General features: G+C 32.1%; 2 protein-coding genes and 1 long non-coding RNA gene across 3 annotated transcripts; 2 read left to right on the top strand and 1 right to left on the bottom strand.

Annotated features, from left to right (window-relative positions):
* On the bottom strand, positions 437-2866 carry LOC108663715. Its single transcript, XR_001929723.1, has 4 exons — positions 2589-2866; positions 2425-2508; positions 2271-2349; positions 437-655 (listed from the first exon to the last, which is right to left on the bottom strand). It is a non-coding gene; the product is annotated as an uncharacterized LOC108663715 (long non-coding RNA).
* Positions 11305-12165, top strand: LOC108663635. The gene has a single exon (XM_018128856.1). The coding sequence runs from the start codon at positions 11305-11307 to the stop codon at positions 12163-12165; it is 861 nt and encodes a 286-aa protein (XP_017984345.1).
* On the top strand, positions 14994-16806 carry LOC18586975 (cannabidiolic acid synthase). The gene has a single exon (XM_007010599.2). It carries the CDS (start codon positions 15002-15004, stop codon positions 16598-16600), a length of 1599 nt encoding a protein of 532 aa, XP_007010661.2. The 5' UTR covers positions 14994-15001; the 3' UTR covers positions 16601-16806.

Raw genomic sequence — 23408 nt, 5'->3', positions numbered from 1 at the left:
TTTCAAAACTAAGGTATGACCTTAAGGAAATTGAAGAATAATGGCTTCCGTTGTTAATGCTAAAACGAATGTGCCATTTGCCATCCTCATCCGAAACTACCCTTTACTCAAAATCTACTATCTAAGTATCCGTAGAATTAACCACTAAACAAACTTCTAACATATTAAAAAAACCCATACCTTGTTTATTCTTCTAGATTTCTTCAAAGTACACCTTGCAGTTTCGCTTCTATTGTCCTTTCACACTACTGTGGAAACATTTTCTGTAACGATTACTCTTCGATCGCTACCGGTGTTCGAGTCTTGCAGGAAAACCCGTCAAGTCTTGAACAAGCCTTATTCAAAACCTTTGTATAACAATGAACCCATTCCACCAATTTATTTAATTACTTGAACCATACATCCTTTATGTAACATAACTTAAACAATAGCTATGATAACTCAACTCAACTTTTATTCAACATAATTGTAGAAGTACATCAAGGTCTTTAATATCCAACCATACATTTACATTAATACTCTTTATAATCAAATTATGCTACGAATGACTCGACCTTTAGCAGTGGAGTGACTTAGAATGAAATGCTATGAGATGCCTTTACCTATCCGCGATGAACCATAAGTGCCGATGATTGCACACTAAGCCGATTACTATCTGCAAAAGGGAAATAAGGGGGTGAGTCTCACAGACTCAGTGATCATCGGTTCCGTGAGTAGGGCGTAGATGGGAAACAAGCATAAAGTAGATAAATTTGAATGATAAAATCGGAATAAGAATAATAATCTTAGAAAAATCAAATCACGAATAAAGTGTTTGTGCCTTGTAAAAATGATGCCGTAAAATCATCATGCAATATTTCACTTGGCAAAATGATGCTAAAAACAAGTGTTGCAAGACAAGGTTCAATCATAGAAAACATCACTTGCTATCAAAATACGAGTAGCAGTACAAAAGTATGCACGCTCCCAGAATGTGTGGCATGTAAAGAAATCAACTTATAAAGCCACATAACCCAACTCATGATCGTCAAATAAGCACTAAAAGCTTTTATTCAAATAAGGGGAGTTGCAAAGAAAATCTTAACTCTCCACCATATAAAAGAGTACGCATCAAAAAACTCACAAAGCTCTCGAGTAGGTAAGCATAGTAATCACACGTGGACCCACTTCCATGTAATAACAATTTGGGAGGCTCGATCCACCGGATTCCCACAGCCATGGTAGTCTTGACGATGTTGGCCGACATTGAAGAAATCAAGTAGTCGCAATTGCGTATATCACTGGTCTCCTAGCCATATATATATATATATATATATATCACAGGTCGTGGCTCCCGCCACGCTTAACAACCCATCAGTGACCCAAAGGTTCTCTAGCTAGAGTTCACTTGTGCACAAGGGTCACACTATACCGATGTGACATTCGGCCTACTCTCGACGCTATTGGTTTGTCAAAACCATTTTCAAAATCAAATTGAGGTTTCCAAGTCTTTCATGTAAAACTATTTGAAAATAATTTTGATTACCTTTCAAATTGCTTTTCACATAAAAAGGCATGGTGTATTCTCTTATACAAAGATTGGACTATAACTAGTGTTCAAAACTTGCAGTTTCAAATCATCTAACAATCGCATTTAACTATGCATATCACACAAAAATACGAGGCACGGATTTTGATGCAAACATCATAAAAAGGCTTGTTTCTCGATTTTTAAAACACTTTACACATATAGCTTATCTATAAATATATCCAAAACAACTTTCAAACATTTAAGCATCCACAAAATACCTATGGTTTCTACCAACTCAACCTTTCCACAATAACAATATATTAATCATTGTAAATCCATTTTAAGATTGTCTATCAAGGCTAACAGCTCAAGCTATCCACAATTGCATTTAAGAAAATCGACAATGTTTATTAATGTAAATCCATATATAGTGTGGAGATTTTGAAATAGGAACCCCCTACTCACCGTACAATAGCGGTATACTACGTCGCTATTGACTCGGATGCGTATCTAGTTAATTTTACTTGCTGATCACCCGTTACCTCGTCCGGTACGCCACTACCGCACACTTTCTCTACTTATACGCCTTCTAGCAACCATTCAAATCCAATACACTTAATTGTGCTCATATACGAGCAACACATAAATCAACAATTCCTTAATCAAATTTTATAGTTTTCATCAATATTATCCACAATCATTTAACACATAATCCACACACTTTCAACCAAGTATAGTTAACACAATATACTATACTCACATAGCATGCTCACTTTTCGGTTTTAGCTTGAATTCCATACATATAGCTCACAATTTCCTCACACCCATGGTCATCATTGCTGCCACAAACATAAACAATTAATACACATCTCATTTCTTTTATTTACATGTGATATCAAGACCAAAATACTTACCCATAACTTATCTAGCTCAAAATCACCATGGGTTCCAAGATTGACCCACAAGCATGCATCTATTTCTTTGAATTCTTGGAGGACCTTTGTTGCCACAAACATTCTCACACAATTACCAACTCATTTTCTCAAGAAATCACAACTAAAATCAAAGTTCTACTTACCTTCCTTAGCTTGGAATTTCTAAACCGAACCACCAAATCTCTTTAAACTTCAACAATGGCATGTAGGTGGGGAGGAAAAACCTCTCGGTTCTTCTTTAACTTCTCTAAGCCGAACCTCCACCAAGCTTTTCTTTTCTTTCTCCTTTTTTCCTTTCTTCCTTTCTCTCTTTGCTTCCAAGCCGATTCTTTCTCTTTTTCTTTCCAAAGGTGCGGGTTTTCTCAAGGCAAAAGCCTTGAAAATGGCTTTCACTTTCTCATTTTGCTCACATATGGGCAGATTGCCCAAAACCACATCTTTTTCTATTATTTTTTTTCTTTCCTTTTATTCTCTCATGGGCAGATTGCCCAAGGTTTGCTTATTTTGGCATTTTCCTTTTTCTTTCATGTGGTTAGAATCAAAAGGTAAAAAGCTTTTGAAACCTTTCCACCAGTCACCTCACTTGCCATTCTTTCTTTATTTCACTTTCATTTCCTTTTAATGCCACTTTATCACCCAATAATATTTCATGCTATAATTATACCTTTTTCTTTTCAAATCACATTATATCTTGCTTGTTTACCATGGGCTATCCTTGCCAAACCATGTTTTTCTTCCACTTAAATATTCTTTATTCTTTTTCTCTTTGCCAGCTATCACATGGTGAGGTCCCACATGTCTCCTACTAACTTCCTCATTTTTACATGTAATAGTGAATTTCACATGTATATCTCATATTCTACATAATTTAACCTTCCTTGGTTAGTAAATTCCCATTTAACTCCAACTATTAAAATTTATACATAAGTCTTCAAACTTTTTTTTATTTACCGTGTGACCCTCCAAACTTTCGTCCTTCACAATTTGGTCCTTCCAACACTTATTCAATTCCAATTTCCTTCCATCTTTCTTCCTTTACACGTGTACAATCAAAATATCAAAGTTACACTTCACCAAGGTGTCACCATAATATTTAAATATATACTTACCCGCTCTTACTCTATTTAATAAAGGTACATGGGCCCCATTAATGCCATTTTGTTTCGAAATTCTTTCTTATTCCTTCTCCCCAACTTAGATTAGTCATAAATTCTCTTTCATGACTAATTTCAATAACAGTTAAAATATTAATATTTTAATATTATTTTATTTCAAAATTCTCCACTTGTCTCCTCGGGACCAAAAATGTTTCACTTTGTCCCAATTTACTTTTGAATCACCTTTTAACTCACTAATTTATTCTTGATAAAAATATTATTATTTAATTATTATTTTCTCCCGTGCAGAATATTTTATTCCAACTATTCCTTTCACTCATCACCGCTCTTTGTCACTTAAATTTATGTCAATTGCCCCTGCGTCTTATTGATATAGTTATGTTGAATACTATACGGGGGTACGAGGTGTTACAGTCTCCCTCACTTAAATAGAATTCATCCCCGAATTCATGTCCGCGTCGAGTTACTAATGGCACTTTTCGATCGTACTTGACTTCCTTTTTCATAGGGTTTTTAATTTATCCACCTCATTTACTTTTGGTTCAACTAGAACACATTACATAGGTCTTTTCTCATCCTCGAAATCAAAATCACGATACCCTTCACAATCGTCTTCTTTTATCACCATGATCCCGAGTATGCCTTGAACTCCATTATTAATTTTAAACATATTTCCATCTCAATCATGCCGATTTCGATCACAATCATACTTACTTATGTATGCCCAATCATCATATGTTTACTTCATTTTGTGCCAAGGTTCTCGACATTCATTCATCTTGTTCCCATATACTACTACATAACTTAAAACATTATAAACACGTCATTTCATTCCTATACATATTTTCAACATTGGGGGAGGTTTAAACCTTCAATTATTCCCACATACTTCATATTTACCTTGCTTCTAGGCAATTCAATTCTTTTTAGTTTTTCCGTTACGTGCACGTTCCAAGATTCACACTTCAACATCATTCTTAAGCCAGTGAGATTTACATCATGCAAAAAGGCAACTCACTTGCCAACCTTTAACTTTAATTGTAGTTCTTTCATTCACCATCAATTTCTTTTCATTAGTTATAATCCTTCATGTCTCAAGGCATGACATCATTATTAAAAAAGTTAAATTTCATCTTTCTTAATCCATTTCTCCAAATACTCACATTATAGTACTTTCACCGTTTATTCTCCGTCCGTGGCGCTAGTGCTTCGTGGAGAGTTTAACTTAACTATGATATAACACTTCATTAATCCTTACATCTTGATCATATTAATCCATTTGTATGGCTTAGCCATGATATAGATTCCAATTCCTTAATATCCTTTCTTTAACTATTGCTCCAGAATTCTCCTTTATACACATAGCTCAATTTCTAATGGTATCTCTTATCATCGTATCATCTATACAACTCATTAAACACATCGAATTCAAATCTCAAATCTCAAATCATTATGAATAATTCTTCACTTTAGTTAGTCACATAACCACTCCACCTATGCATATGTACACCCATTTGAATGTCAACATTCATCACCATATGTAGGAATCCTTGTATCAATTACATTCGGACTAAATTTCCCTTTATTCATTCCAATCCACAGTCAAAATCCATTATCATATTCTTATAACACATGATTCGCTGTTTGCTCTTCTCAATTTCGACTTTTCTAATTTTCCTTTCCACTTCATTCTCATAAATTAAGTTTGACCCATAAACATTAGGGTATAATCAATTTCAGATTATTCTTTGGATGTTTAAGTTACCATTCAACTCACACCCTACTATACGTTATCATTTATGTAATCCATACAAATTTACATTATGCCTATGCATAGCTTCACATCATTTTCATACTTATACTCTTTTCTTATCATTTCTAATCATATGTATAAGCTTCATCATATTGCGCATCCTTGCATTACAATGTCAAAACCATGTCGCAATTACCAATTATCATTTTCATCAAATTAGCATCCGGTATCTGTGTATGTTTTACGATCTTGTTGATCCTTCAAAATTCATCTTTACTTGATCATTGCATCTTATGCAATACCACAATTCCTAAAAGTCATCTTTACTTCTTAATTATCTTTCATACTTCCAACATATATGTTATATTCTTATTTCATCTCGATATTACTTTGTCAAAATTCATCTTTTAGTATCCTGACTCTAGATCATGGCTCATTATCAAAATCTTTACTCGTATATGGGTAATTGAAATCTCAAATCATCATCTCTTCCCTAAGAAGATCTCTACAAATTCCGTTGTGCACTTCTATTCCTTCACCAATGGTAATATCAATTAACTAGACCATATCACCATTGTTCTCTAAGCATTTGAAGCGCGGTTCAACCTTTGCTTACTCTTATCAAGCACTCTGCCTCTACAAGTGTATCGAAACTGAAACATTATCGGGTCTACATAATGACAAGATAATCATTACCTCAAACCAACATTTCCAAGCATTCTTATATATAATTATTTTTTTATTCATAAAGATATAACAAGATGAAGGTGATCACGAGATAGACATAAATTTTCTAAACAAGAAAAAAAGCTATTTGATATGAATTAATGTTTTACATATCAAACTTTGGCCAAAAGACTATTATACCTTGATAACAATCCTTCCAAGTTTGGCGAAAACTTGAGTAACATAATGCTTGCTCATTTTACTCTTGCTTTCACAATTAATTTCTTTGATTGGATCAATATCTTGAGCCATGATGGCTCCACTTGTCACAACGATCAAAATTCTTAAATGAACATAAACATTCAAACTTGTTATTGTAATCTTTATGAATAAAAAATAGAGAAAATTGTGAGAAATAACCTTCCTCATAAGCTCAATTCAAAAATATCATTTTTTATAATTTTAACTATTTTAACCAAATTTTGGCATGAGTTGACAACAACACCCTTTAAACAATTTCAGACAAGTTAAAATGATTTCAGTTTTCTCTATCCCGCCATCCAGACAAAAATTTTAAAATTAAATCTTGATTTCTGTCTCTGGTCAAATACTGTCTATCTCGTCATCTAAAGATGATATCAAGCTCTTTCTTATTTTGTTTTATTTTTTTAGATGGTGGATCTTGGGTTTTCAAGGATGATGAACAACGATTTTGCTCTTCTATGGTGATTGCAGGCAGCATGATGAATTTGGTAATTGGATGCTTTCTGGTGATGACTTGCTTCGAAACGTGTGCTGTAATGGAGATGCCTGTGTTGATGAGTTGGATTAGATTGGTTAAGATGATTGGCTCAAGGAGAAGAAATAGCTAAAGTATGTTTGATGGGTTTTATGGTGGTTCACGGTTTTGTTGTGTTTGAGATTGAGATGATTGTTATGCATGTTTGCTGGGGATTTTGATTTTTTTATGGGATTTTGAATTGAAATTGTTTAAGGAATATTTTGTAAATGGAGTATATTTTGTTTTTGCATAAGGGGAGTGAGCAAGGCCCTCCTGATAGGGATTTATTTTGTCTTGCTTTAGAAGGTTATGGAGTTTTGTAACCTATATTTTATGAAATGCACAATTTCATGGCTTAGTAAAAAACAAAGTATGTGTTTTAGGTTCTTGAGTTTATTGGTTTATTCATAGAACCCCAAAGTTAAGGAATTGAAATTGATTAAACTGGTTTTTAAGTATTGTGATACTTATTTTTAGGCATTACGTGACTTTATCACTGCGTGATTGGTTTTTAGGCATTACGTGATTGGTTTTAGGCATTGCCTGATTGATTTTTAAGTAATGCCTAAGTCACGCAATGCCTTACTAACAAGTCACGCAATGCCTATCAACTAGTCATGCAATGTCTTATCAAAAACTAGTCATGCAATGCCTTATCAAAAACTAGTCACGTAATGTCCAAAATCAGTCACGCAATGCCTAAAAACTAGTTACGCAATTTTTAAAAATCACAAAAACTACTGTATTCCATTTGATAAGATCAACAACTTCAAACGATACACCATATTCCATTTAACAACATAATTGACGAATATGCCTACTTAACAAAGAATGCTCAAAATGTTCAAAAGTTTTTCTTCATATATAAAAAATCACTCCAAAATGCTTAAAAATGCTCAAAACCCTCACAGGTTTTCTTTGTGTATCAACAATTACTCTTAAATGCTCAAAATGCTTAAACTTTTTTCTTTCTAGTAAGGACTACTCCAGAGATGAGTAATCTGGGAAGAAAAGCTCAAAGAATATGAGTTAGCTTGAGGCGCGGATCTAAATATACTTGACTCGTTAATAGGTTTCGGGATGAGACGTGGAGCCAAATAAATGGGTCGATTTCATTAAGGGTAATTTTGTCCAAATTTTAATTCTCTTAGCTAAAAATTGTTAAAATTATAAAGAGGTCTATTGTTAGAAACACCTTATGCATGGGGCCCATTTAAAAAAAGAACTCTAAAAAATAATTTTTCTTAGAGAAAATTGTGAGAAATAACCTTTCTCATAAGCTCAATTTAAAAATATCATTTTTTATAATTTTAACTATTTTTAGCTAACTTTTGACATGAGTTGATGACAATACCCTTTAAACAATTTCAGACAAGTTAAAATGATTTCAGTTTTCTCTATCTTGCCATTCAAACAAAAATTTTAAAATTAAATCTCAATTTCTCTCTCTAGTCAAATACTGTCTATCTTGCCATCCAAAGATGACATCAAGCTCTTTTTTATTTTGTTTTATTTTTTTAGATGGTGGATCTTAGGGTTTTCAAAGACGATGAACAACGATTTTACTCTTCTATGGTGATTGCAGGCAGCATGATGAATTTGATAATTGAATGCTTTTTGGTGATGACTTGCTTCGAAACGTGTGCTGCAATGGAGATGCCTGTGGTGATGAGTTGGATTAGATTGGTTAAGATGATGGGCTCAAGGAGAAGAAATAGCTAAAGTATGCTTGATGGGTTTTATGGTGGTTCACGGTTTTGTTGTGTCTGGGATTGGGATGATTGTTAAGCATGATTGCTGGGGAGTTTGATTTTTTTATGAGATTTTGAATTGAAATTGTTTATGGAATATTTTGTAAAAGGAGTATATTTTGTTTTTGCATAAGGAGAGTGAGCAAGGCCCTCTTGATAGGGATTTATTTTGTCTTGGGGTTATGGAGTTTTGTAACCTATCTTTTATGAAATGCACAATTTCATGGCTTAGCAAAAAAAAAAAGTGTTTTAGGTTCTTGAGTTTATTGGTTTATTCATATAACTCCAAAGTTAAAGAGTTGAAATTGATTAGTTGTTTTTTAAGTATTGCGAGACTGATTGTTAGGCATTACGTGACTTAATCACTGCGTGATTGGTTTTTACACATTACGTGATTGGTTTTAGGCATTGTGTGACTGGTTTTTAGGTATTACGTGACTGATTTTTAAATAATGCCTAAGTCACACAATGCCTTACTAACTACTCACACAATGCCTTACTAACTAGTCACATAATGTCTAATAAAAAACTAATCACGCAATGCCTTATTAAAAATTAGTCACGCAATGCCCAAAGTCAGTCACGCAATGCCCAAAATTAGTCATGCAATGCCCAAAGTCAGTCACGTAATGTCCAAAGTCAGTCACACAATACCTAAAAACTAGTAACATAATTCTCAAAAATCACCAAAACTACTGTATTTCATTTAACAAGATCAACAACTTCAAACGATACACCATATTCCATTTAACAACATAATTAACAAATATGTCTACTTGACAAAGAATGCTCAAAATGTTCAAAAGTTTTTCTTCATATATCAAAAATCACTCCAAAATGCTTAAAAATACTCAAAAACGCTTACAAGTTTTCTTCGTGTATCAAAAACTACTCTAAAATGCTCAAAATGCTTAAACATTTTTCTTTCTGGTAAAGAATACTCCAGAGATGAATAGTCTGGCAAGAAAAGCTCAAAAAATATGAGTCGTCTTGAGGCGCAGACCTAAACATACTTGACCTGTTAATAGGTTTCGGGTTGAGGCGCTGAGCTAAATAAATGGGTCGATTTCATTAAAGGTAATTTTGTTCAAATTTTAATTCTCTTAGCTAAAAACAGTTAAAATTATAAAAAGATCTATTGTCAGAAACACCTTATGCATGGGACCCATTTAAAAAAAGAACTCTTTCCCTTATTTTTGTTGACAGGAGACTTTGATGCTGCTTCATAATTCACTTTACAACAAAACTAATGATTTATAAGTTATAGGAATACGAAAGTGACATGCATTTAGAGTTATTGAAAGACGTTAATTACATTTCAGCTTCAACAACATAAATACACTTAAATCATAAATCACTTGTAGTTCTTAATTAATTGGTGTAGTATATATTCAGATTTCAGTTTTCATAATTTCTTCACTTGATATGCCACATATAGCTATATAAATGTAGGGCAATGAGAAAAAAATTGCCTTTTCATTCATTACAGATTTAATATTTTAAATCTAATTACCTTCTAAGCTACCTTTCACTTCTCACAAAGCCCCTCAAACCCCAAAATAATTCTTTGATTATTATTATTTTTTCATTCATAAATAATAAGGAGCTAATACTACATGATACTGCCCTCACTCTATCCCCACTTGCTATCCATAGAAATATAAATCCATAATTATTAGTTTTTGGTAAGTATAGACCATAAATATTTTTAACTTTTAAATCTATAAAGATTTATTTGGTCTGTTGTGAAGCAACTTAATAGATTGGAACCCAATAATTTTAATAGAGGAAGACATGTTTTTACCTCTCAAGCTAAGTAAAGTGCTTGGATCCCCCATGGATAAGCCAGAAACTGTTTGAAGGTATATATTGTAAATTTGAGATTCCAAGAAACAAATCAATGAACAAACTAGTTTTGCAGATCATATACTTGTTCAGCAGTTGGTTTTCTGTCAAGATCAACTTGCAGCAGAATAGAAATCAAATTCTTTGCAAGCTGATGAAGAAATATTTTTCCAAGTCCGCCCTGTGTGAAGAGATTGATATTCCTTTCAAAGAGTAAAACTAAAATTGAAAAACCATATGCCTATATCAAGAAGGGATGAATGGAATTAACATACAGCCATTATCATCTGCTGTTTTAGGAGATTTGTTGAGCAATAAATGGTGGATAGCAATGGCATAGATACAAGTTTTTCATAGGCCAGTCCAGGAAAGTAGAAATAAATATGAGTTTATAATAGCAATATGAAAAGTATAAATATATAAAAGCTAATTAGAAAAGTAAAGAAAGAAAGAAAAAAAAACTTAAAACTTGAGTTGATGGGAAAATGAATAAAAGCATACGGTCCATATCCATATCCTCAACTACCTTCTTCCAATGTACGAGTCCCCCACATTTTTCCAATTCCACCAAGCTTCGCTCGCCGTTCTTTTTCTCGAGAAAATCAGCGAGAATGGAAGAAACAAAATTGCTTCATAATTTTAATTTTATTTAAAAGAGAATAAGTTATTAAATAAACAATTGGAAGCTTCAAGGAAGCAAAACTCTAGAAAGCTAAGCCGTGAGTAAGTGTACTTGAAGAGCTATACTTGTACTTCATCTCTTCAACCCACTTACCTTGTTAAAATCAAATACTAAGCTACTCCAAGGAGTAACTTGATTCCAGTTAAAATTAGGAATCTAAAACCTCCACATATTCATATTCAGCAACTATATATCCTCGTTCTTTCATTATTTCTTTATCAAGAAATCTCTTAAGTTCTTGAAGAAATTGAAAAGAATCAGAGATGTTGAAGTTAAAAGATTTAGACAATCTTGATGATGGTGGTCTGTGGGAGAAGCTGAAGAAGGAGAGTGAAGTAGGGACTCATGATGAAAGCCAACGGCAAAACAAGCTATATGTGATGGTGTTGTTAGGGTTTATAGATTACTGTGCAAGGAAGAAGAAGAAGATGATCGTTGAGAAAAAAGGCATCAAGCGTCGCTTCAGAACTGGATTTGGAAGCAAAAGTCCTTCTGTTGAAGAAGAAAACGAAGACTACTGGATTAGGGAGCAAAAGAAGCAGAAGACAAGCGATGGCAAGAAGCAAAAGCCTGGCAGTGGGAAGAAGCAGAAGCAGAAGCACAAGACAGGCAGTGAGAAGAAGCAAAACCAGAGAAAGGGTACCGACCCATTCACAGAGCTTACTGCATTAGGTTTAGAACCACCCCCTGACATGCCTCAAGCGTTCAAGAATCGTATCGAAAACTTGGGTGGGACTGACATAAAGCTGGTTACACAGAAGTTCATAAAGCCTACTGATTTGAATCCGGGGCACAATCGCTTGTCAATGACATTGAAACAAGTTAGGAGTAAGTTTTTGAGTGAAGCTGAGGACGAAAAATTGAAGAATAATCAGGGAATGGATGTTATATTGGTAGAACCATGTCTTGAGGTATCTAGAGTGCACTTGACCAAGTGGCTCATCGGAGGAAGCTTTGCATATGTTTTCAAGACTCAGTGGAATCAAATTGTCAGGAACAATGCTGATACTCTCAAGCCAGAGGCGGTTGTACAAATTTGGTCATTTCGAGTTGGACCTGAATCACAGCTTGGTTTTGCCATGATCAAGGTTAAAGATGCGAAGGAGGTCTCTGAAATTAATTAGGTAATGAGTGGAAGATTTCGAAGAATACAAGATTCTAAATTGTAGAACAGCCGAAGGCTTTTTTCTTATCAATCTTATTTTATTTTTTTATTCTACAGTTAATGTTTCAAATTGTAAATATGTTTAGATTATTTACAAGTGATATTCAATTTAATGATGATGAATTGTTATAATTGTTATAGTGAATGAATAAGTTTAGCAAATACCAGATAATAGACATACGTTCCTCTTACAATAACTTGAGTTACAGCATGAAATTGGCAATGATTACAGAAAGGATGACAAGATGATTTTTATGTAAGCAATATGTAATAGTTGAACATCAGTCCATGGTTCCAAATCACACAGCAATGCTGTTGCATAACAGGTTATTATACATTCACTGGGCATACAAGAAAAAGATTGCTGCCTTCTGTCCAGGCTTAACGGATGATAATATATATGTTGTATTTTCATTCCTTTGGCAGCCCAGGACTGAGTGCAAGTTATTAGTGGCATGAATAGGGAGGAAAACAGGAATGATAATTAGAGGAGGTGGACCGCCAAAGCATCATATCTGCAATGCTAATATGATGATTATGCTAATATGAAACATCTGTCAATATTAGTAAGGAAGGTGATACTGTTTACCATCTTTCCGCAGACAGCACATGCATGTAATATATACAAGGAGGTCAATGCACTTTGCACTACCATGGTATACATGCAAGCATCAAATATAAATTTCAATAGATACCAAAAAGAAGATTAGTATGAGAAAAAATCATGTTAAAAACTTTTCTTGTTTATATTTTACATTTACCAAATTGAAAAATACAAAGTTTCCCTTAAAAAAATAAATAGTACATGCTACAAAGTTTATAATAAATTAAGATATTTAATTTTAAAATTTTGTAATTTGTTTCCTCAAAAAATTAAAGTAATTTGTTTGAAGTAAGCATGTATATCCCAAAATCAAGTAAGCATAAATATATAGTTATTATCTTTGAGATTCATATAATTAAGTATATAACTTTAAAGCAATTGATCAATAAATGGTATTTATATATAAATGAAAAAAAGAGAATAAGTGCTTGTTTGGCTTAGTGTTTTTTTAGTTTATCTAGCTCTTAAAAATATAAGCTAGACCAAATAGGATTTTGAGAAGCTCTTTTAGAAAGAAAGAGCTTAAAGATAAGCTTTAAAGAGGAGCTTTCTCTTCTTTTCTTTTAAAAATATGCCAATTTTTCAAGAAATATCCCTCTCCCTCTCAATCGATCTCTCTTTCCTTTCCCTTTTTCTGCAAATCACCCTTCTCCAACGCAAATTGCAATCTCTATCTTCTTTATACTAAAAAAAAAGACCCAACAATAAAATAGCAAAATCTAAAATTTTTTTATTCTTACAAAGATTAAGAGAGAAGAAGACCCAAAAGTCAAAACTGTATTTAGGTTTTATTTAAAGGTTTTCTTTCTTCTTCACAAAAAAGGATTTTAATGTCACGTGCATCGTTTCCTCTTTTTTATTCTTTTTGGAATTAAATCATCATGATCGGATTGCTTTCTAGATCAACGAAAATCTAATATTATTACTACAAAGTTTGAAAGGTGTTCTGTGTATGAATTTTTTCGATTTTAACATATGAAACTCGAAGTAGACTCGTTTTGCTTTAGTTTATTAGGTAATTAAAGATGATATGAATACATTTTATATTAATTTTAATCAAAATTATAATTTATTTTTTCGAATAGCTTTCCAAATAGCTTTATATTAATTTTCAAAACTATTATTTCTCATAAGAGATTAAGCCAAACAGGCTCTTACTCAAGTTTTAGAAGAAGGAAATACCAGTCCATTAATTAAGGCATTGGATGACATATTTCCATAAACATTTATCTTTAGAAGAAAATAAAAAACAAACCCAAGTATAAGATGACTTTGCTGATCCTTATCCATAGGCAGGTAGAATGAAAAAACCTTTGATTCTTGCCAAAAGAAAAAATAAAACCTTTGATAAATAGCTTAGTACTCTTGCGTGATATGAATGTAAAACACAAGGTTGTTGTCATTTACTTAATTTTTAAGCAAGGACAACCAAACCAGACAGTTTGAAATTTTATCACTCTTTTCTCTGAAGTATCAATGTATAATCTAGAAGAATGGAACGTCACATAGGACCATCTTAGAGCAAGTGGCAGAAACTGCCTGAAATGATTCGTAATTAATAATAAAATTGGTTATAAATTCCATTAAATGTTGTCAGATTTAAAATTTTTTTGATTTAACTTTAATTTCGAGGAAACTTCATTCACATCTACGTGATAGACTTTTTCAGTTGAATCAGGTGCATTAATGTGACTTCTGCAAGATGGTAATTTATTTTTTCAACACACCTGAATAGTCAATGAAGCATATAAAATCTTTTATCATCCTTAAGTTTATTATACATAAGAATCAAAGATTGCTACAAACTATTACTTCAAGTTTCAAACAAAAATCACAAGAAAAGTAATGAAGTCAAGAATTTTAAGTATATTATATGAAAGGTCACCCAACATTGAATATGAAATAGATGACACGTCCAAATGTAATGCATATATATTATTGACTATGATGATTGTTTAATTGTATTTTGGCAATTGTCAAAGGAAATCATCACGAAAGTCGATCACATTTACATAGAATTTTCCTCGTTCAAACTTTTACCGATAAGGACAATGTAGATATGGTTGATCCAGTTCTCACATCACTCCTGGTTTTCGTGGCCATTAAGGCTCACATTTTTAAAGTACTCTGCACTATAAATACGGCAACTCCACCACCAAACTTGCATGCACAACTATCCCAACTCCACAAAATGAAGTCCGCTCATTACTCAACATTTGCCTTTCTTTTTGCCATTCTCTTCTCATTTTCATGGGAGACCTCAGCTCAGTCACCTGAGAAATTCCTTCATTGTCTTTCCCTTCGTTCCAACGACTCATCATCTATTTCTAAAGTCATTTACTCACAAAACAACTATTCGTATTCATCTATTCTGGAATCTTCTATTCAAAATCTTAGGTTTTCCACAATAGATATCCCAAAGCCTTTAGTCATTGTTACACCATTGCATGCATCCCATATCCAAGCAACAATTCAATGTTCCAAGGAACTTGGCTTGCAAATTCGATCTCGAAGTGGTGGTCATGATTTTGAGGGTCTTTCTTATGTTTCAGAAGTTCCATTTGTCCTTATTGATCTGGTTAATCTTCGATCAATTGATGTCAATGTTGAGAATGGCGTTGCATGGGTTGAAGCTGGGGCTACTATAGGTGAACTCTATTTTAGGATTGCTGAAAAAAGTAGAACTCTTGCCTTCCCAGCCGGTATTTGCCATACTGTTGGTGTTGGCGGCCACTTTAGTGGAGGGGGTTACGGCGGATTGTTCAGAAAATATGGTCTTGCGGCTGATAACATTATTGATGCTCAATTAATTGATGCTAACGGAAGAATTCTTGATAGACAATCCATGGGAGAAGATTTGTTTTGGGCGATCCGAGGAGGTGGAGGAGGTAGCTATGGGATTGTCCTTGCTTGGAAATTGAAGTTGGTTCCTGTTCCAGCAACCGTGACTGTTTTCTCAATCACAAAGACCCTGGAACAAAATGCAACCGAACTTATCCATCGTTGGCAGTATGTTGCACACAAGCTTCCTGATGATATATTCCTTATTGTCACCATAACAAGGGTAAATTCTGGTCAAGAAGGAAAGGATACAATTCAAGCTGCTTTTACTGCCTTGTTTTTGGGTGGGGTTGATAATCTCATTTCATTGATGGAAATAAGATTTCCTGAGCTCGGAGTTGTGAAACAAGACTGCATTGAAATGAGTTGGATTCAGTCTCTTCTATACTTGGATCAATTTCCAATAGAACGCCCGGAGATTTTGCTTGACAGGACTGCCGTTAACAAAACTTTGTTTAAAGTAAAATCTGACTATGTGAAGGAACCTATTCCAAAAATTGTATTTGAGGGAATGTGGCAAAAGTTCTACGAAGAAGAAGGAAAATATGGCATAATTTTCTTGATACCTTATGGGGGGAGAATGGATGAGATTCCAGAGACTGAAACTCCATTCCCGCATAGAGCTGGCAACATGTACAAAATCATATACTATGTTGGTCGAGCTCAAGAAGAAAATTTGGAATTTCAGAAGTACATAAATTGGATTCGGAGAATTTATCGTCACATGACTCCCTACGTTTCAAAATCTCCTCGAGAAGCATATGCCAACTATAGGGATCTGGACATCGGAGTGAATAATAAAGGTAATACAAGTTATGCACAAGCTAGCACTTGGGGTTTTAAATATTTTAAGAATAACTTCAATAAGTTGGTGCATGTGAAGACATTGGTTGATCCTCAGAATTTTTTCAGGCACGAGCAAAGCATCCCTCCTCTTTCATCTTGGTAGAATAAGAAAGTTTACTATTGTATGCTCAAAAATAAGCTGGTTAATTTTTTTTTTTTTGTTTGGTAGAACCTAAAATGTGTCAGTGCTCTTTAGTTGTTCGATAGAAATAAGTTAAAGTAATTAAAATTGTTGTCTCGACAAAATATATATAGGTGATTAATGTCAACAACTTTAAACAGGTGATTTATTGTTATTACTGAAATCAAAGAGATGAAAGAAATCCTAAATAAGTTTTTCTCTCCTCTCCCGGTCGTAAATTATGATGATGATTGATGAACAAAAGTCTATGGCGCATTCCAAAACAATAAAAAGAAAAGTCAATTTCTTTGAAAAAAATGGTTCCTTTGATACCATTTAATTCTGGCACCATGAGTTTTATGCTTAGTGAAATGAATGATGCTTTACCTCCAATATTCGAATGTGCTTTTCCGTCTTTTCCAACCTAAATATATACCTAACCATGTTGGAGTAGGGTGTAAGAAGGAGTCAATTTGGTTGGAAGAGGTCATACTTGGCTGCCGGTACCTCATGATTTCATAATCACTGGTTTCTTCGTTTACTCAATCTCCCCAAATTTGATAGAGGCTTACGGGGAAAGCAACCTTTAATTTTAAACAAATTAGCCATCCTATATAAACTTCATTTACGAATAGATTCTGTTTGTATATATTCGAAGATTTTGATGGGGTTTCATCTCGAAATATATGACGAAAATGGAAACTTTTTTTATCTCTGATGGATGTAGACACCATTTTTTTAGTATTTTTTTTTCTCAGTGAACAGGTATCGTTTTATTTATGATATTATTGAGTTACACAGCCAAGGTCAAATTAAATCCTGTAGCATTGATCCAAGTCAAATTAAATCCTCAATTTATTTATAGCAAGACCCTGGCATAATTCCAGGGCAGAATTCACCCAATTTATGCATCTAACCTTTTTAAAGCTAAAATTTCCTTTTCTTCCGCATTATCATGTTCTGTCATATAGTGTCTTTGAACCGTCAAAACTCAAAACTCAGGATAAAACTCCAAAGCTGTTTCCAGCGGTGTGAGAGAACACATGTTCTTCTTGCTTCTTTCATTGTCGTGAGAGACAGAATGTAAAGGAGAATCTCATTTGGTAGTGTATTGATCCTATCTTTGGCATGATTTTAGGAACAAGCGACGAGCTTTGAGGAAAAATTTTCCATGACAACTTATGAATTTCAACCCAACTATCCCCTAGCAGTAATAAATTAATACTATGATTTCTGTAAAATCTATTCGCTGCCAAAGCTTTCCCCAGTTGCAAGAGAAAGAAAGTGCTAATTCCAAAAGAAAGGGAAATTTTGGAGGGCCACAATCATGAAGCTTGAATATAAATATGGGTGGTGAAACTCCAAGTAAATTCAATAAGGGTATGTTTGGTTTGCAAAATGAAATAGGGTGGGAATAGAATTATCATTCCACGAGAATAAAATTAAAATAGAATAGTTATTAATTATATAGTTTAGTTCATGGGAACGGAATAAGATAAAAATTGCTATTATGACTTATTCTAATGCTTAGTTAGCTAGCAAGAATAGTTTTAGAAATAACCAAAAAAAAATAAGTGATAAATGATAAAAATACCTTTTATTATAATATATAATTATTTTATTTTTATTTTTTATTTTTAGTTTGAAGATATTAAACTATTAATAATTTACAATTAAATTTTTAATTTAATTTTATTTTAAAAATAAAGTAATAATTTTTAGCTTTTGTTTTTTCCATTTTAGGATTTTCAATTTTTTTTGTTTTTTCTTTCTTCTCACTAGCTGGCAACCGAAGATGTAGTCAGCATAATAAAGCATCGATCTGATGCAACCTATGGCTAGATCTAGTCGTTAGAACGCCAAACTGATGCTTCTCGTGGTTGGATCTAGCTAGGGAACACTTGATCGGCACTTCCTACAATAGGATATGGTGACAAAATTCCAATTAACGTTTCCCAAAATCAATATGGTGCCACCACTGCCCTCCGTTAAAGACTTTCAAGAGAGAAGGAAAAATGTAGAAGATGGGTAGGGAGAGAAAGAAAATGTGAAGCTTGAAGAAAATCTATGTTATGATGGTAATTTTTAAATTTATTTAAGGAAAATTTTGTTCAACAAAATTTTTGACCTAGTCCCCACCTTTAGAATAGCTATTATTGAGATCCCATTACTAATGGCTATTTAGATTTCTTCATGAATGACCATTCTGAGGAATGGAAATTTTTGTGAAGCAAACAAGTTATTAGAGACCTTTAGGAATAGGGGGAATGGCTATTCCATTCCCCCCAAGCAAGTGTGTTGTAAAGACTAGTGTTTTAGTGGAAGTTAATCACTCCAAAATCAAGTTGTGGTGGTGGTGAGGCTCCTATTAAGTGATGGTAATCTAGGAAAGCTAGATATCCCCAAGTCTTGCTTCATACATTTTTTGGGGTTTTTATTTTTTCTTTTCATTCTCTTTCCTTTCTCTTTACTATCTCCTTATGTAATTAATAAGCAATTAAGCTTTTCTTTTAGCTTATTGCTTTTTATTATTAATAAAAGCCTACTTTTTCAAATAAAAAAATAGCCATCCAATTCACAGAAAAGTTACAGATTATCATAAAAATTCATTTTACACATTGAAAATCTAAATCCTTAAACATCTAGATCTTTTCTCTTATTGATGGTTTCATCATGCACTTGAGGAACTCAAAATTTCTCCAAAATAAATGGATGGATTCAAAAGAATAATTTTAACAAAGAAAAAAAAAGGCCATAGCCTCGTTGGCTATAGGATGATTATCTTAAAAGAAAGTTTTTAATTTAAGCATCCATACTTGATCAATAGACTTTTCCAAGTAAGTAATGTAGGTTAGGGCTAAAGATTCTGAAAGAATAGATAACGGTAATCAAACCAAGGATTATTTCTTATCATGCGAAGGATTCTCTTTGGGACATTAGTCCTTTTCTAAATGTTTCCACCATTCATGTTTAGATAAACTTTTTCTAGAAAACAAGATTCATGTAGGATGCCATGCATTGATTTGCAACCTAAGTGAAGTTATTTATGTTGTTTTCACCCAATGAGAGGAAAAAGGGTAGTTCACTAGATAGGTTATCTTACGAGTACTAGGTAATCTTTCTCTTTTGATCTTTTCACCAAAAGATGTATAAACAATGGGTGGATGATAGCTTTAGGGAATGCATTAAAGGGTTTGTTTGTTGCATTCCAGGGGCAGCCCAATAAGTTCAAAGGTCTAAAGTGAAATATTCAAATATGATTTTTTTTATTAAAATAAAAAAATTATTAAAATTTTATTCTTCTAGCTTTTTGAGATGTAAAATTTTTAATTAAACTTTTATAATCAAGTTCTTCTAATATTTCTTTTTCAATTGATAATATAGCCAATCCATTTAATCTTTCTTGAGATATTGTTGATCTTAAATAATATTTTATTAATTTTAGTTTTGAAAAACTTCTTTTTCTTGAAGCAACACTTACTTGAATTGTTAACATTATTGTAAAAGCAATATATGCATTTGGAAAAGAATCGAGTCTTCTTATATGATTAAGTATGTCAATTGGACTGTTTTCTTCTTGTATAATTTTTTTAAAAATTTTTAACTTTAAAAATAAATCTAAACCATCAATATCAAAATAGTTGTTATATTTTAAGGAACATTCAACATTAAGGTAATATTCTTTCAAATTAGGCTCACAGCTTTATGAAGATAATAAAAAAACAGACTTGTTGTGTATTCTTTAGAGAAAAATTGAAGTTAAAGAAAGAAAGAGCAAATGAGAAATGAAGATTTTAAAAGTAGATATTATACATTGAAAAAAAAATTAGTTTTATATATAGGAAAAAAATAGCTGTTGGAAATCATTAAATGCGTTGATTGGAAATAAGAGAAATAAGTGAGAAAAAAATAATTGTTGGAGATAATTAAATACATATGACTGTTAATTTATTGGAAATAAAAGAATATAGTTGAAAATTAATAGCATTCTAGAAATAAGGAAGTAATAGAAAATTGAGATTTATTAGGCACATAATTAAAAACGTGAAAGAACAAATAATTTTATTAATTATTTTTTACTTTTATATTTTTTTAATTTTTATATATTTTTAATATAATTAATTATATTATAATTATTATAAAATTATAAATCTTTCTTAAAATTGAGGTCTTATCAAATTAGGGGCCTAAAGCCCTTGCTTGGGTTGCTTCACCCAAGGGCAGGCCCTATTGCATTCAATTGAATGAGTTTGTGTGGTTTTGTTTTGGTAGAGTTCCCTATTTGCCTAGTTTTTAGAAAGAACTTTGCAAATTAACCGATTATTATATTGATCATTATTTAGAGAAATTTATCACCCTTTGTTATCACATTATAAGATTATTGAAATTTCAAAACTTTTGTTCCTAAAGTTCAAGAATGTTCTAAGAGATGCCTTGGGGTGTTCATTAAAATAAGTTCATTCCAGAATAGTAACCACCAATTCCTTCGAAATCATTTTCACCATTCCTTGTGAAAAACATCTTTTTTTTTTTTTTGTCACATGATTGCTTATTCCAACAAAAGCATTAAGACATGTACTATAAATCTTGAAGTTTATGTTTTCTGACAAAATCTTGCATATGACATGCACAAGTAAACAAAATACAAACTTCAAGAGTTTAGGAATTGTCCTATATTCTTGCGGGCAAACTGTTTAAGACTTGAGCCTCTTCTTTATGATGCCACAATTTCAACTTTCTGAAAAGAATTCAATCTATGACAAAGAAGATTTCCAACGTTAAGCTTAAAGGTCAAGGTGTCATCATTGATGAGGCTTTAAATCCTTTATTCAATTCCTTGACTACTTTTCAGTTGAGTGCGCAATTGCTCCCATGTGATAATCACATTTATCATTTTGTTATAATTCTTTACTAATATATTTAGAATTATTTTTAAAGGCATAAAGATGAGGTATTGGTTTTTGATTGGTAGAGGCAAAAGAATAGGAATTGGTATCGACATATGGCAAATCTTGGAATTTGGAAATGTTCAAGGTACTGGTGAAGATGTGGGTGCTTGTGTGTGGATATTTGCTTGGGAAGTTGGTTGCAAATATGGTGAATAGAGATATAATTTTTGAGAAATATTATTCAAAGAAATCTTTTATACTTTAAAGTTAACAAGATTGTTGCATTTTCGGTCAAAGAATCTGGTACAATCAAATGATGCTAATTATAATAGGGGTGAATGAAGTATAAATGCATGTGGCCAAAAATCGATAGATGCGTGGATGCACAAATGCTTGAATAATGAAGGGCTGATTAAATGTATGTATGGATAGATAGATGATGAATGAACAATGTAAAACACAAATATGTTTGATGATGAATGAACAATGAAACTTTATAAGCATGATGAAAGGATCATAAGAAGGATTCAAAATATGATAAAAAAGGTGAAAAAGGAAGAAAAAGACCCCATTTTTTATTTCTTCATTTTTTTTCCCTTTTCTTTATCTATGAAGGAAAGGAAAGTAATGGAAGAAAAATTTACTTCATTCTTTTTTTTACACAAAAATTTTTCCTTTGTATATCCTTACTTAAGGTGTTTTTTACAACTTTGGTCAACATGACTCTACCTAAAAGTTGGATTCTTACTGTGTTCTACATGATAAGTTTGGTTTCACAAGAAGCTAAAAGTTTTCAAATTGCTCCTTATTGTAATCCCACATTGAATTACCAAAGCACCCCAATTCTCACATTTCACATGCTACCAATAAAAAGGGTTCAATTTGAGTAGGAGAATTTCACTAACTCGCACAGAGGTTATCACCTCGTAAGAACGTATATTCCTTTGCACACACTTGACACTTCAACTTTTTACTGTTGAATAGAAAATCAAAAATACTTTCATATATCTTGAATTGTTCAAATTTACTTTAGAGTGAAAAAATTGCTTGATATAATATATTTAAGAAGTAATTAATTCGAAATGATTTTTCAAGAGATCTTATTATTTCATTATCAACATTCTCATCAAATTGTTTTTTTTTTTTTTCTATGAATGATATGTGTATAATGGAATTTAGGTTCTATATTCATTTTAGGTGCAATTTCTTTAGAAGAATATAGTAGATGCAAATCCATATTACCGTTAGTTGATTGAAACTAGAAAAAATAGTTGAGACTTAATAATATTGTAAGAATTGGGAAGTGATAAAAATTGAGATTTATTAAAGCACATAATTAAGGAAATAAGAGAATATATTATTTTATTAATTATCTTTGACTTTTACATATTTTTAATGAAAAATAAGATAAATAGTTGAAAATTAATAAGATGGGGAAGTGAGAAAAAATAGATATTTATTAGGCATGAGAGAATAGTTAAATATTTTATTAATTATCTTAATTTTTATATATTTTTATATAATTAATTATATTATGATTATTATAAAATTATCCTTTTCCTTTTATTATTATTCCATCATTTAAGTATCTAAAACTTTCCTAGATCTTCCCAACACTTTTGGTGAAAACTAAGGAGAGTCTCCTCATCTCGAGAGTATTCAAGAAAATTACTTATTTTAATATTTTATTAAAACATTTCATTAAATCTTTTCTTCTTTCTTGTTTCTTTTTTTATTAGTTTTATTATTTTTTTAATTTTTCTTAAAACTAAATGAAAAATTCTTTGATATTGAAAATTTTCTAAATTCTCCAACACTTTGGGTAACTTTAGAAAACTTCCCTACCTAAAAATTTTTTNTTAAACTTCTTTTCTTTCTTTTCTTGTTTCTTTTTTTATTAG

Source organism: Theobroma cacao, chromosome 10 (assembly GCF_000208745.1).
Source record: "Theobroma cacao cultivar B97-61/B2 chromosome 10, Criollo_cocoa_genome_V2, whole genome shotgun sequence".
NCBI classification, from domain to species: Eukaryota; Viridiplantae; Streptophyta; class Magnoliopsida; order Malvales; family Malvaceae; genus Theobroma; species Theobroma cacao.
The sequence above is the reverse complement of the archived record's forward strand: the minus strand, read 5'-3'. Positions and strand labels throughout refer to the sequence as shown.